This window comes from Podarcis melisellensis, assembly GCF_964234715.1.
Source record: "Podarcis melisellensis genome assembly, chromosome: 14".
NCBI classification, from domain to species: domain Eukaryota; kingdom Metazoa; phylum Chordata; class Lepidosauria; order Squamata; family Lacertidae; genus Podarcis; species Podarcis melisellensis.
The window spans coordinates 45,770,090-45,786,174 of NC_138546.1; the positions used below are offsets into that span (position 1 = coordinate 45,770,090).

A 16,085-nucleotide genomic window follows, 5' to 3' on the forward strand; every position below is an offset into this window, starting at 1 on the left:
TTTTTTTTATTTTGTTTCGACTACAGCAGACCAACACAGCTACCTACCTGTCACTGGTAGGTGGGTGAGAGAGAGACAATTTGTGAGTCAGTGGCAGACACACACACTGGACCTGGGCACACATTTGCTTACAGATGGGCACAGATGGCCCACGCCATTTTGGTGCCCAAGACAGAAATGTCTAGATGGCAGCTATCCCACCCCAGATGGTATAAACTAAATAATAAACCATTTCCTGCTCTGATGTTGTACCTCAGAGGACTAGCGGCAGCTTTTTAAATTACTTGCTGCTTTTAACTGCAGACTGAAATCGGGGCCATCCTACAAGCAAAGCACGAAGTAGATTCCTGACTTGCAGGGGGTTGAACCCAGCTCTACAGTTCTATGATTCGCTGAGCCATGATTCATGCTCCCATGGAGCTATCCCATACTGAATGATCCCGCAATCCCTTTTGGTCTTAAGTAAGGGAGGGAACGCGGGTGGCGCTGTGGGTAAAACCTCAGTGCCTAGGACTTGCCGATCGTATGGTCGGCGGTTCAAATCCCCGTGGCGGGGTGAGCTCCCGTCGTTCAGTCCGAGCTCCTGCCTACCTAGCAGTTCGAAAGCACCCTTAAGTGCAAGTAGATAAATAGGGAGCGCTTTATAGCGGGAAGGTAAACGGCGTTTCCGTGTGCTGCGCTGGTGCTGGCTCACCAGCTGCAGCTTCGTCACGCTGGCCACGTGACCCGGAAGTGTCTCCGGACGGTGCCGGCTCACGGCCTCTAGAGCGAGATGAGCACGCAACCCTAGAGTCGGACACGACTGGCCCGTACGGGCAGGGGTACCTTTACCTTTACCAAGGGAGGGAAGGAGCCAATGCAGAACAATGAGCAGAGCATGTGGACTGCAGAGTACAGATGGGTCTCAATGTCCTCCCCGTAGCTGAAAGTCACTCTTTGTCAGCAAAGATGTGAAAGTCACCCAGAGACTGCAGTGGCAGGAGGAAAGACCATTTTGGTTTTTGGGCACAGGAAAGACACACATCCCCGGAAGAACAACGTGGCCTGGGGAAAGCCAACTCAGCTAGAGAAAGAACATCTGCAGGGAGATTGTTTTATCCTTCCCTTTTTTGATAAAATCCTGAGTTTGCAGTGAGAGGGAGTGATTTGCTGGTAGCACCATATGTGCTGAAGCCCTCAGAGATCAATGGGCAGGTATAGCAACCGCCTGTCGGGCTCTAAGTAGATTTAAAAGGCACAGGAGAAGGCAGTGGAACTAACAAGTCCAAGGAACAGGGATGATGGGTGAAGATGTGCTGCCAAATCTTGGCCGCAGCCATGAGTGTAGCCAGAGTCACACCATCCACATGTCCAGCAGGTGGTAGCAACGTAACCCACAAGGCCGCAAGCAAACAACACACTGAAAATAAAGACCTCACAGGATTTCTCGTTATGATATGCCCCTCTGGAAGTTTTGCACAAATCCAGAAATTTACTGAATAAGTTAATTATTAAGCCCTACACTTTCAGCAATAAGATCTAGATGGTACATCTGTAAGCATGAGAGAGATCATTCAGGCATTCTCAACAGCTGCCAAATTAAGCACACACAAAAAAGCAGAGGAGTCTGGGGCAGGGGGAGAGAGCAAGGATAAGCTCAGAGTGCCCCTGTTTACTGTTGACGGCGCAGAGGACAGCAGCAATCAAGGCATGCCATGTCATTTGTTTTTTATTTGAAGGAGCTAGAAACAAAAGACCCTCTGACTAGTACCAAATGAGGGTTTCACAATGCATCCTGGGTAAATTCATTACACAAGGGATCCTGACACATGCAAATCCTCCCACCAGAGGGACATAAGAAGCTGCCTTGTACCAGGTCAGACTACCCATTCCTTTTGGTCCATGCCACTGTCTACCACAAGTGGTAGTGGTTCTCCAGGATATCTTTCCTGTCCCTTGCCCCATCTGATCATTTCAGCTGGAGATGCCCAAAATTCAGCCTGGGACCTTCGGCATGCCTTTGCACCGAGCTCTAGTTCCTCTATCTTTCTTGTCATCCGTTCTTTTTGTCTTCTCAGTTCAGTGAATCTCTGCCTGGAGGCTGGCTCATGGGGCCTTTTGGAAGATGGTGAGGTCTAGTCATCGGGAGAGCTGGCTGAAGGCAGGCTGCTCACATGACTGAGGACAGAGACCTGGATTTGACCGATGAAGTAACATCAGGAGAGACATCGGAGCCAACTCCATTCAGGGGAAAGGCAGATCCTATTGAACAGCAGCCAGTCAGAAATCCTGCTCGCAGGAAACTACCAGCTTTGAAGCTGCCGCAGATAGAGGTCAAAATAGAGAGAGGGGAGTCAGCAAGTTGTGAAACCAAGAGGAGGTTGGTGGCTGGTTGGCCCATTTGCACGCTCCCTCTCTTGATCTCTCGTCCCTTTACAACTCTCAGTCAAAACAGGAAAGCTATCTCCATAGAACAGTATCATGCTTCGCGTGACGTTGAATGATATGAATGCTTGATCTGCGATGTGCAGGCAACATGTGGCAAACAGGCCTGCTGGAAGTGGCCCCAATAGAGTCAGAGGGGAATAATGGTGTAGTGGGTTAGACTCCTTCACACTTGAGGTGCCACCCAGCTTTGTAATTCCAAGTCCTCCTCCCTGAGAACTGGTTTTCTCCTACTTTGGGGGGCCTGCCCTGAAGATGTCAAGAGAGTTAACTGGCACCCAACGAGGAGGGCCTGGAGTCCCAACATGCAAAAAGCCTGGTTTCTCCTGCAGATGCAGAGCTGAGGATGGAACGGTTCCGAGGTCCGTTTGGGTGGCCTGTGCCTTCCAGCCTCACCTTGGACGCCTCCTCTTCCAATCCATGCAAGCAACTGCAATCCAAAAATGTTCTGCTCTTGTCCAACGCTCACCCGTCCTCCGCCAGAAGTCACTGCTCAGCTGCAAGGCAGCTGGAGGGTTGTGTGGTGACGGGATAGAGCAGGGACATGTGCTCTGCTCCCTGGATGGGCAGCTTGTGGCTGGCATAGTGGTGGATGATCTCAGGGACGTTGTCAAAGGGAGGGCTGTGCTGGCCCAGGACAAATTTGTGGTCTTCAGTCTGCAAGAGCTTCATGTGAAGGAAGCCTTGGCTGCTCCTAGGGGAAGGAATGGTAGGAGGGTGGGTCAACAGTGGGTTGGATCAGAGGTCATGGGCCTCTTTCTCTCCCGGCCCTCTTTTCCCTGCTGGGTAGCCCTCTCCCAACTGGTTAAATCCTCCCCTTTCCCTGCAGTTCCAGTGCTGACTGACCCCCATGTATTGAGCTTTCTCCTAAGCTTAAAAGCAGCATGGGATAGGGAATTCAAAATCCTCTTGTGTAGCCTGGGGGGGGGGAGGGGATTGGATCTTTATCTGGCGCTCCATCCCTTTTTCCTGCTGCCCAGCAGGAGAGTATAACGTGGGCCCTGAAATATTAAGCAGTGGGCAGGAAGCAGACCAGAGGTGCAGATTGCATATTTCTGTAAAAGAGGCAAGTTTCTTTGAGACTATGCATCCTGACCAGAAAATGTGCATATTGCCTAGAAAATGTACAAAAGACGGTTGATATATATGCACATTCCCCAAGGCTTGTTGGAGATTATGCGTAGCCAAAGAATGTACAAAATTCATCCACGATATGTACATTTACCCAGGGGTCAGCAAACTTTTTCAGCAGGGGGATGGTCCACTGTCCCTCGGACCTTGTGGGGGGCTGGACTATATTTAGAAGGGAAAAAATGAACGAATTCCTATGCCCCACAAATAACCCAGAGATGCAGTTTAAATAAAAGGACACATTCTACTCATGTAAAAACACCAGGCAGGCCCCACAAATAACCCAGAGATGCATTTTAAATAAAAGGGCACTTTCTACTCATGTAAAAACATGCTGATTCCCGGACCATCCATGGGCCAGATTTAGAAGGCGATTGGGCCAGATCCGGCCCCTGGGCCTTAGTTTGCCTACCCATGCGTTTACCCATGCCAGTTTGAGAATATGTATATTGACCGAAAAATGTGCACATTCCCCTCTTCATGGATGGTTTATGTGCAGATTCTCCATGAGGTCTGGTGAATGTGTATAACGTCCAATTCTAATACATATTAACCACTCAAATTACGCTCCCCTTCCACTTACTATTATTCCCTGATGGTCTCGCATCCACTTACCAACCAGACCGAGACCTGCTTAGCTTTAGCAAGTTCCAGATTGCAAGCTTTTTGTTGCAAGGCCCCATTTACTTCATCCTAATGCTCCCTGAGCCCCTGCCAGGCTTTCCCAGTGAAACTCCATGAACTACTTTAGTCAGCTCAGAGCAGTACGATGCATACAGAATCCTCAAGGCTCACACACTCACTTCAGGGAGAGGGAGAAGGCTTCATGGCTGCTCTCACTGTTCCGCACCAGGTAACTGGCTTCTCTGCAAAGTCGCAATAGCCCCTCGGCACCCACTCGGCTCAAGGTCCCATGATACCACCTGTGGAGGAGAAAGGAAGTCATCCACTCAGACCCCTATAGAGAGGTCCTTCAGGAACCTTCAGCTGGAGACGTGAGATACTAACCTAATTTTAAAATAAACTAAATAATAATAGTTTGTGGTCCACATGCGCCTACATACCAAGGCATGCATTTCTCCACAAGGAGCCATATAAATAGAAGACACCTGAAGGTTTTCAGCCTGGATTAGGTACCACCTTTGTCACTTCAGAAAGATTCAAAGGGAGGCTCCAGAATGAAACTCATGATCTACAATGCACAACTAAAATGGATGGAGTGGGCTTAGGACTCAGTTGAAACAAAGGTTCTCTCCCCTGGCTGTGCACAGCAAAGCTAAGACGGGTGTGCAAATCACCCATTGTTGCTGTTGTGTATGGCTATTGTTCTTCTATTGTATGGGTGTGGGGAACCTTTACTGGCCTTATCTCTCCACCCATGCTGAGCCAAATGTGATAGTTGGGAGGCCCCTGTCCACTTGCCAATCCCCAGATGTCACTATGATGTCAAGCGATGCTGCACTTTGAAGCTCCGGTTGTCGAGACTTCAAAGCACAGCACAGGAACACCCAGGAGCTCACTTTACACACACAACTGTTATTTGGGGCCCCGGTCTTATCTGCCCCGCAGCATTTGATGAAGTGGGTTTTATCCACACAAAAATGGATGCCACGATGAACCTTAGTCCTTCAAAGAGCCAAGGGTCTCGTTTTTTGAGCTCATTTCGCTACTGCCATTCTTGTCCAGATTGTGATCATCAGTCCCTGCTTACTGGTTAAGAGAAGAAGAAGAGTTTGGATTTGATATCCCACTTTATCACTACCCGAAGGAGTCTCAAAGTGACTAACAATCTCCTTTCCCTTCCTCCCCTCTGTGAGGTGAGTGAGGCTGAGAGACTTTAGAGAAGTGTGACTAGCCCAAGGTCACCCAGCAGCTGCATGTGGAGGAGCAGAGACGCAAACCTGGTTCCCCAGATTAGGAGGCTACTGCTCTTAACCACTACACCACACTGGCTCTCACCAGAATGAGTTCTGGGGCGGGACATTGGCTTGGTGTCTCTGACAACAGAAATGGCCAGAGCAGAATTTTGCTGAAAGTGTTGTATTCCTACCACGCAAAGCTCAGCAGAGGAAGGTGGATGGGGTCTGTGTATGTGGTGTTGTTGGTGCCCTAGTGTGTGATCAGACATGCAAGTGTCCCTGTCCCAGCCTACTCTCCTGTGCTCAAGCTACTTACGCTTGGCTCTCCAGCGGCAAAGTGGGATTGACGCGTTCACCGAAAGCTAACCCATGCTCCATGCTCAGCCAGCATGCGCTACTCCTCTTCTCTGGGCAAGGCTGGTTCTTCACAGCTCCCTTGCCTTGGGGCAGAAACACACGAGTGTGCATGAAATAAGCAACATGTGGTGGCGGGTCCCAAGGTGCAGAACAAGAGTGACTCAGAAAGCAGGATAACAGATTGGGGAAGAGTGCAAGAAACTTGGGAGCCCTGAATTTATAGTGCAGCATCAGGGAAGAAGGTGGAGGTGGAAAAAGGTGACAGGAGATCACACGGCAGGGCTATCCAGTAAACATGCAAAGGAATTGAGCTACTAAACTGCTATCCAAAGACCCTGATGTTGGGAAAGATGGAGGGCACAAGGAGAAGGGGACGACAGAGGACGAGATGGTTGGACAGTGCTCTCGAAGCTACCAGCATGAGTCTGACCAAACTGTGGGAGGCTGTGGAAGACACTGCCTGGCGTGCTCTGGTCCATGGGGTCACAAAGAGTCGGACACGACTAAATGACTAAACAACAAGAACAAAACCCCACTGAACACCATAGGGCTTGCTTCTGAGTAAGCGTGCACAGGGTTGCACCACAAGGCCTGTTATTTAGTCTGGGAGATTCACTGCAAGCAGAAAATCTACCCCCTGATCACTGGAGGCCCCATCCTCACCTTTTTTAGTATCTCAGGGCCAAAACATGTTTTGTCTACTTCCAAGATCCCCCCCTCCCCCCCTCCGGGTTTGGTGTGTTTTAAAAAATGAAAAGGCAACTTTAGGGAGCTAGAGGGTTAGGGAGACGAGGCCTCTTTAAATCTTTCACAGCCAGCCACTCTAAAACCACATCTCTCTCCAGCAGCTTTGCTTCTCAACAGGGAAAGGATGTGGGGACCACATATGCTTTCTACCATGGAGTGAGTCAACCAACTCGGGAGGAGGCAATTTTGAGTGGACAAATTGCTGGCCAGAAAAGAGTTCAATGGCCCCTTGCATTCTTCCCTGCAAACCGATGCCCCCTGCGACTACAGTGGTACCTCGGGTTAAGTACTTAATTCATTCTGGAGGTCCGTTCTTAACTTGAAAGTGTTCTTAACCTGAAGCACCACTTTAGCTAATGGGGCCTCCTGCTGCTGCCGCGCCGCCAGAGCCCGATTTCTGTTCTTAGCCTGAAGCAAAGTTCTTAACCTGAAGCACTATTTCTGGGTTAGCGGAGTGTGTAACCTGAAGCGTATGTAACCCGAGGTACCACTGTACTTCCCTTAAAAGCCTAAAAAGGAGTCCAGTAAAAAAGTGTCGGTCACATAACTGTGCTGTGTAGCCCTTAGCCTTTGAAGTAGGAGCTGCCCATTTTCAGATTCACCATGAGGACCAGGAACTTTATCTTTAAATACAAGATAAAAAGAAGAGCTTTTTGGGACCCTGTGTTGTCTTGCATGTCTGTGCAGAAATTGCTGCCACGCAAATGCCCAGACCCTCTGCCTATATTATCTCAATGGCTGGAGCCTCCATATTCCCATCCCAAAGCTTGTGTGGTTTGTGGATACCCACTACTGACACCCAGGGGTCTGGCCATAGCTTCAGGGTCCTGGAGGCTGGCGCTGATATCCTGGAGGCTTGGCGGAGCATCGGCCGGCAGGCATCTGGCGCTGATGCTCTGAAGAGTGGGTGGTCCCTCAGCATCCATGTGGTTCGCAGAGCTGTCTAGCTGCCCAACGGGCGGGGGCCATGGCAGCTCCTGAATTCCTTCGATTTCAACTGGACGGATCATTAGGAGAGAAAAGAAAGATTTCTGGAGGGAGGCTGGCTAGATATTCCCAATGAGCGGAAAGGGCTTAAAGCCCCCTCCCAAATAGGTGCTCAGATCAACCTGTCAGTCCCCACAGCAACATAAAAAAGACGTTAGGACACCCAGACAAAGTGATGGAATGACCAACCATCAGGGATAATGGAAGCTGCAATCCAAAACATCTGATGCACACCAAACTGCGGAAGGCTGGTTTAACTTTTAGCTTGGCTCTCCATCCCACCACGAAAACATAAAAAAAGCAGATTCTGTTAGGGACGGGCAAATCTGTCATGTTCAGTTTCTCAGGGTTTGTCAGGTTTCCAATCTTACGTTCAGTTTGCTACATTTCCATATAAATTTGTGATCTTTGGAAAAGTCCTTGTAAAAATTCATCAAAATTTTAGTGTGGATTTCTCCTAATACACATACTTTTGTATGCAATTTTGCCTAATATACGCATTTTCCCACAGCAAGATTCCCTAATACAATGCATTTGGTATGTCATTTTCAGTAATATGTGCATTCATATGCCTGCTTTGCCCTGCATTTTTGTACATGTTACGTGGCTGCAGAACTGCATTACAATCTCGAATGAGTTTGAAAAACAGCTGTGTCTCAGTTTGCCTATTGTTTCAGGAAGTTTGAATTTGGTAGGTTCGCCTTTAAATGAGAGCTGAATTGAAATTCCATCCTACTTCCCTGTCTTTTGTCTTATGCCTGACTAATCCCACCTATCCCCCAAACCAAAATAAGTCCCTGCGCCAATGCCCCCTTTGGCTACTTGCCTGCAAATACCCTGGAGATACGCTCCTTTTTCCACTCCCAGGGCTGATCATATTCCTCCGGTGGCCGCTCATCGTCTTCCGGCAGCCACGAGTATCGGCACTGAACGCCAGGTGGTTGCTGGAGGTCGGGGTCCATGCAGTTCTCAGGTGCTTCATAGGGAATGTCATATAAGTGCAGAGGTTTTTGAGCAGCTAGGGCATCGTTGGAGCCGGTTTTCTGGATCTCTGGTAGCAAAGAAGGAAAGATTTCACTTTAAAGCAGGCTTGCAAATAGTTACTAGCCTGCAAAAGAATTTTACCTGCCTGCGGGGAGCTGGCAGAAAAGGGATAAAGAGCTCCCTCCCTCCTGCAGCAGTTTGCAGTATCTTTTTGCAGGGCACGGAGAAGGCATAGAGTGCCCCAGCCCACTCCTGTGTCTGCATGGGTTTCCATGCACTTCTTTGCGTGGCATTCTTTTTCGTTTCTTATGGCTGCTGCTTAAAATGCAAGGCCATTTTAATATCTAAGCACAATTCCAAGCACAATTCAAAGTGTTGGTGCTGACCTTTAAAGCCCTAAACAGCCTCAGTCCAGCATACCTGAAGGAGCGTCTCCACCCCCATTGTTCAGCCTGGACACTGAGGTCCAGCTCTGAAGGCCTTCTGGCAGATCCCTCACTGCGAGAAGCAAAGCTACAGGGAACGAGGCAGAGGGCCTTCTCGGTAGTGGCACCCGCCCTGTGGAACACCCTCCCACCAGATGTCAACGAGAAAAACAACTATCAGACTTTTAGAAGACATCTGAAGGCTGCTTAGGGAAGCTTTTAATGTTTAACAGACCACTATATTTTAATACTTTGTTGGAAGCCACCCACAGTGGCTGGGGAAACCCAGCCACACGGGCAGGGTATAAATAATAAGTTGTTGTTGTTGTTGTTGTTATCCCTCCTTGGATTCCAGATTTGCACCTCTGGGATTTCACATGTCCAGTTAGAAACTACCCAGTTCCTTATAGCACACTTGAATTTATAGCTCCTCCAGTGACCTGTTGAATACTGAATATTCACTGACTGCACAAAGCATACATGGTGTTTGGAGGCCAGTCAAGTCTTTATTGAGCATTCCTTCTGATTTGTTTATGGGGCAGTTATACCACAACGGGAATTCCGCCTGTATCCATCCTGATTTATTTGCACTGTTTGCACACCTTCCTACTGACAATTCAAAGCAATCCCCGCCGGCAGCTGGGGCGGAACTTTTATTAAGAGATTGCCCAAAGTTTTTGAGATTTTTTAAGGAGACCAGCCAAAGTTGCTGCTTTTTTAAAAGTGGATTTGTTCCACTAAGGTAACAGAGCACTTCAATCCACTTGAATTTCCCAAACCTACATTTCAAATATGTATTTGAGCCCTTTCTGCAAAATACTGCCAGTCTGGACTGCTGCAGGTTGCTTTTCGTATGCAGTGACAGGCAGAGACAGCAGTGACCATAATTTGACTTTCATATTTGGGGTAACTGTTAAGTGACATGGTTAGGGGGAGGAAGAGAAGGAAGAGAATTTCTTCCAGAATAGGACTGCCTCCTTCCGTGTTTGTTTTTATTTTTAATGCAATGCCACATTTCTGGTATAGCATCAGAACAAGACTTGAGGAAGCCACATTCACTCAGCCATGAATTTCCCTGTGGCAACTTTTGGCAGCTGCCCAATCTTTCACTGGAGTGAAAGATTATCACTCATGGGGGCATGGAGAGTGTGTGTATGAATTTAACAGCGCTCAGCTTTTTATTATTATTTTTTAGTTGCTATTTTGTTACTGTTGATAATATGGATTTATAGATTATAAATGCCATAATGATTTGTTAATCACATGAGTTTTGTTGTTATTGCGATATTTAGCTTATTTTTAGTAGTTGCTTTGTTAATAGTGTTTTATAGATTGTAATTGTTTTCTTGATGATTTGTTACTTATTTTATATCGCTGTATTTGTGATGTTCCATTATGTTTTATTGGGACACGGGTGGTGCTGTGGCTTAAACCACAGAGCCTAGGACTTGCCAATCAGAAGGTTGGCGGTTCGAATCCCCGCGACAGGGTGAGCTCCCGCTGCTCAGTCCCAGCTCCTGCCAACCTAGCAGTTCGAAAGCATGTCAAAGTGCAAGTAGATAAATAGGTACCACTCCGGCGGGAAGGTAAACGGTGTTTCCGTGCGCTGCTCTGGTTCTCTAGAAGCGGCTTAGTCATGCTGGCCACATGACCCGGAAGCTGTACGCTGGTTCCCTCGGCCGATAAAGCAAGATGAGCGCCGCAACCCCAGAGTCGGTCATGACTGGACCTAATGGTCAGGGATCCCTTTACCCTTTACCTTTTATTATGTTTTATTATGTTTTCGTCCTTTCATAAAGTTGGAAGGGACCCTTAGGATCATCTCATCCCACCCCCACATTTTTTCTAAGCCGCTTTGGGATTCATTTGAATGAAAAGTGGCATAAAAATACAACAATCGAACCAAATCAATCAAAATCTCAGCTTAACCTTCCTCACAGGGTTGCTGTGAGGATAAAAGGCAAGGGAGAAACTGTCTATTCTGCCTCCTGCTCACTGGAAGAAAGATGAAATTTAAATGTAGTAAGAGAACGAATAAATAAATAAATGTGGCCTTCAAGGAAGCTTAACAAAATTTCAAAAATGTGAATCAGAAATCTACAAAACAGAAAATATCACAAATCTGTGAACTCACAGCTAGAACAATGAGCATGCCACTACTGAGATTTTTCCTATTAAATACTTTCTACTAGTTTAGTAAATGTACAGAAGCTAACCTGGAAACACAATAAACTGAAGGATGAGGTTGAAACAAACAAGTACTGAGTGTAGGAAAATAGAAGATAATGAAATAAAGATCATATATGACACTCAATAGATGTCTTTGCACTAGCTCAGACCTTCCCCAACCCAGTTATCTCCAGATGTGTTGGACTACAGCTCCCATAGTCCCAGACAATTGGCCATACTGGCTGGGACTGATGGGAACCGGAGTTCAAAATACCCAGAAGGTACCAGATTAGAGAAAGCTGCATCAGAGAGCATCATTATGTTCCCTATTTCAAAGTTTTCCATCCAACACTGCAAATATAAGTCTCACTCCAGATCTGGCAGGTCAAGAAACACAGAAGACTTAGCATCAAAACGGTACTTTACCCGCCAGCAACTTCTGAGCTTCATACGGTTCCATATAGCCTTCGCTTTTCACCCTTTCCTGCTCCCCGGTTTGACAACTAGTTTCTTGTCTGGTATCAAATGGATCTGCGTAGTCCTCCACAATCATCATCTGAAAGGGAGAAGACGACCCAATTAGTTAGAAAAGTATGGTGCTGCTTTACACAGAGTCAGGCCATGGCTCCATCTACTTTGGTACTGAGTTTCATTGTATTTTACCTATTGTTTGTAACATGTTTGCTTTATCGCTTTGTGCTTTAAATCCATAATCGTGTGGAACCTGAAAGCCAGGGCAGCTAGTCTCCTTCACCTCCTGGAGGATTGTCACGATGGCAACGTTCTGTCTCCCCTGTCAGCAAAGGTTCTTTATGTTTGCAACAACTGCGGCCCGTGTTTTGTTAGCCCCAAAATGGAAAAGGAGCAAGGTCCCAACCAAAGAAGAATGGCAACTTAAGTTGACAGAATATGCACAACTTGCAGACTATAAGAGAACAAGAAGAACATATGTTTAAAGAAGATTGGAAAACATCTACTGAATATATGGGAAATAACTGTGTACAGCTGAAAACGCGGGCAGCATTAAGATAAATTCAACAGTGTAAATAAGTTTTGACGGATCCAATAATGGAAAACCGATTGGCATAGTTTTTGTAAAATATGCAGGGATTTATAATATGCAAAATGAACCATGGAAAGAGAAGAAGGGACGTCATTGATATCTTAAGGATGTCAAATGTTTATTTTAAAGTGTAAAACAGAAAATAATACGCGCGCACACACACACACACATATGTACACACACACACTGTATTTTTTGCTCTATAAGACTCACTTTTTGCCTCCTAAAAAGTAAGGGGAAATGTGTGTGTGTCTTATGGAGCGAATGCAGGCTGCGCAGCTATCCCAGAATCCAGAACAGTGAGAGGGATCTCTGCTTTCACTGCACAGTGATCCCTCTTGCTGTTCTGGCTTCTGGGATTCAGAATATTTTTTTCTTGTTTTCCTCCTCCCAAAACTAGGTGCATCTTATGGTCTGGTGTGTCTTCCAGGATGAAAAATACGGTATATAAAGTTCCGAATCTGCCTTCACAGACTCGGAACAGACACCAAAACAGCTAGTAGTCGACATGGCTTGTCCATACCTGGGAAAGCATTTATACAAAACCAAGCTATGTAAGCCGGCCTCTACAGCCCAATTAACTCGCCCTTGACTGGCAGGCCCCTTCCCAACTCTCATAGTAGGAGCCAACTCCTAGGGGCCAAGGTACCTTCAACCCCCTCCCCCCAATAAATTTCTGAGGGGGCCACCTACCCCAAAAAAGTTTGTGGGCATTGCCATTCAAATGGCATGCATGCGCCATGCCCTGTGGTCAATTATGTGGGTCGAGGCTTACCGCCCCCACCCCCAATATTTTATTAAAGTTGGCACCCCTGACTCTCACCCATCTCCCCGATAAGGGAGAAGCTGACAGGCGGGCAGTGTGAGAAGCCTCCCCTCTCCCAACTAGCTAACCATCCCAAGCCCACCGATCAGCAGCACATCAATGCAAGCCAAAGAGCACATCGCAAAAGCAAAGGCTTAAACATATGTGAACTCATTCATGCAGCAACCAACTATTAGTCCCAGTGCTATCTTGTCTACCAAGGTGGCGTTTACAGGCTTTCCAGAATATTTTCGCGGTTTGGTTCCACACAGGAGAGCGCTGTTACAGCACTCAGAATCCACTTGTCGATTTCCCAGAGGGATCTGGTTGGCCACTGAAGAACAGGATGGTGGACTAGATTGGGCCCCTGGCCTGATTCAGCTTGGCTCTTCTGAGTTCTTATTCTTATTCTTTATTGAATTTATATACTGCCCTATATCCCGAGGTCTCAGGGCGGTTCACAGGAAAGAGCAACATAAAAACCACAATATACAGTGGACGCTCGGGTTGCGAACATGATCCATGCAAGAGGCATGTTCACAACCTGCAGTGTTTGCAACCTGCAACCCGCACGACTGCGCACGCGTGGGTCGCGATTCGGAGCTTCTGCGCATGCGCAAAGCGTGATTTAGCACTTCTGTTCATGTGCAAATCCTGACAGCTGAAAGTAACCAATCCGGTACTTCCGGGTTCGGCACGGTGCGCAACCCAAAGCGTCTGTAACCCGAGGTATGACAGTATAATCAAAATAAACAACAACAACTCAGTAACACCTCCCCCCCCCCAAGGAGCCACACAAGAAGTAACTCTCTGATGCAGGGGTAAGGCAGGAGCCTGTGCCCTCCAGGTCTTGCTGGACTCCTATCCTCCCTGACCATTGGCCATGCTGGCTGGGACTGATGGGGGTTGGAATCCAGCAACATCTGGAGGGCACTGCATCGGCTACCAGTGATCTAGGGGGCGGTGATAAGCAAATCCTGGTAACCTGTGGTGCCCAAAGGGCCATGAGTCAAAACGTGCAGCCAAGGACGTGTCTATGCAAAACAGAACACGACCTCTTTGATTCCTGCCTTGCAGGGGTTGGACTAAATGACCCTGGGACCCTTTCCAGCTCTAGAATTCTACAATTCTAACAACTGGGAGAGAGACTAGCTTCAAAACTGCCAACGAGGTGTCCTCCGGTCCATGCAGGGCGAGGGCACGGTCCTATACACGTGAACTCGGAGGTCAGCCCCAGTGGGCTCCCGGCTGCTTACCTCCGGGGAAACGTGTCTGGGATCGAAGCCGAGACCTGAGAAGTCTTGCCCCGCCCGTGCCCAGGCTCCTTTTTGCGTTTTGCTGGGACAAGGAGAACAATGGGGGCTTACTTCCGAGTAAACAGAGCCAGGCTGCAGGCTGAAACGAAAGCCCCCCGTCCCCACCCCACCCTCCGGAGGAACCGCATCGTGTAAACACGGGCACCTCCAGCTCCGGCTCCCGCCCCGGCAGCCCCCCGACGGCGAGGGCGGCCCCACCTTTTCTCGCTGGCCCTGCGCATCGCCGGTCCCGGAGGCCGCGGCTGTTTCGGCCGCCTGCGCCGCTTCCACCCGGATGAGGCGCCTCCGGGGCGATCGGCAGCGGCGGCCGTCGAGGTCGGCGGCGGGCGCGGAGGAGGCGGCGTTGCCGCCCGCGTAGGGGTCTTCGAAGTCCCGCTCCCGCTGCAGCCGGTAGGCAGCGAGCAGGTCGGGCTGCTCGGGGCCCGCCGCGTAATCCGGCTGCGGCGGCGCCGGCTTGGCGCTGCGGAAAAGCAGGCGCTCGCGGAGCCAGCGCGCCATGGTGCGCCCCGGGGCGGCGGCGGCGCGCACGCGGAGCAGCAGCGGCGGCGGTCCCGGGCCCGCGGCAGGGCCGGTCGGAGCTCCTGCTCGCCTAGCCGGCCGGTGCGGAAGCGCTGTGCCCGCCCATCGCCCCCGATCGCCCCCTCCTTTCCCGGCGCGCGGCTCCCCGAGACGCATCGGGCCTTTGGGGCGCAAGCTCGGCGACGGGGCGGCGATCGCCAAGGAGCGCCCCCGACCCCGATCGCTCCCGTGCGGAGCCTTGGCCTCCCAGAGACCCCACAGCTTTAGCAGGGCCTTGGAGGTGGGGGTTCCTTTTCACGTGCGTTCCACGTCCCCCCTCTCCATCGACGCGCCCCGTTTCCTTTTTAATAAAAAAAACATTGTGGAGCAATTTATTCTTTTTTTTAAATAACTTTTTTATTCAAAATTAAAACAAAACATATTATTCAGAAACCTGTCATCCTTATTTCCCCCCCCATTTTTCCTCCCTCCCCCCACAGAACCCACCCACCCGACTTCCCTCAGTTCCAGTCTTTGATTTCTCTAAAAGTGCTGTTTTCTGCATGTTACACAGTTGTATAGATCCTCAAACGATTTATTTGATTATTATCAATAAAAAGTTTGTGAATGTTTATTCCAAGCCAGCCAAGGGAGTCCAGTTCTCTTTGTTGCATCTTCAAATACTTTGTGAAGGGTTCCCATTCATCTTTAAAGTCACAGTTATCCTTATATGTCAGTTTTGCCAGTTCTGCATAGTCCATCAATTTTTCTTGCCATGATTCTTTAGTTGGGGTTTCTTCAGTCTTCCATCCTTGTGCTATTAAAACTCTCGCAGCCGTTGTGGCATACATGAAGATGTTTTTCAGCTTTTTTGGCAGATCTTTGATGCGCCCTGTTTCCAAGCATGGCCTCGGATTCCACCGCTTTAAAAAATATGGTCCCTGTTTTGCTCGGGTCTCTGACAGTTGTTACCGGTGAGAGACCTCCCTCCCCCACCAGCCTTGCTTCTCCACACTAGGAGGTAAAGACAAAGAGACTCAGCTGCACATTAGAAAATATAGCAGTTCACTGATAAATTTATCTATGTACTGGCTCAATGGGGAAACTTTAGGAAATCATAAGAAAACGCATCGTGGTGTCAATGTTCCAATGGCATTTAGGACCCAGGGAAGTGAGGTGTAAGGGGAGGGGTGAGTGAGGCCACCATAATCTCTGAGATGTAGTCAAGTTCAGGGGTGATATCCTGCTCCAAGAGTGTCAGGCAGATAACCATCTCAGTCACAATGCCTAGCCAGCCCATAGTGGGATGAAGCCCAAAGA

General features: G+C 48.6%; 1 protein-coding gene across 1 annotated transcript; it reads right to left on the bottom strand.

Annotated features, from left to right (window-relative positions):
* Positions 1-1,692: 1,692 nt before the first annotated feature.
* On the bottom strand, positions 1,693-14,770 carry LOC309356322 (SH2 domain-containing adapter protein F-like). Its single transcript, XM_081887754.1, has 7 exons — positions 14,466-14,770; positions 11,510-11,639; positions 8,332-8,556; positions 7,309-7,515; positions 5,731-5,854; positions 4,359-4,478; positions 1,693-3,118 (listed from the first exon to the last, which is right to left on the bottom strand). Exons 1-7 carry the CDS (start codon positions 14,763-14,765, stop codon positions 2,911-2,913), a joined length of 1,314 nt encoding a protein of 437 aa, XP_081743880.1. The 5' UTR covers positions 14,766-14,770; the 3' UTR covers positions 1,693-2,910.
* Between the last annotated feature and the right edge of the window lie 1,315 nt (positions 14,771-16,085).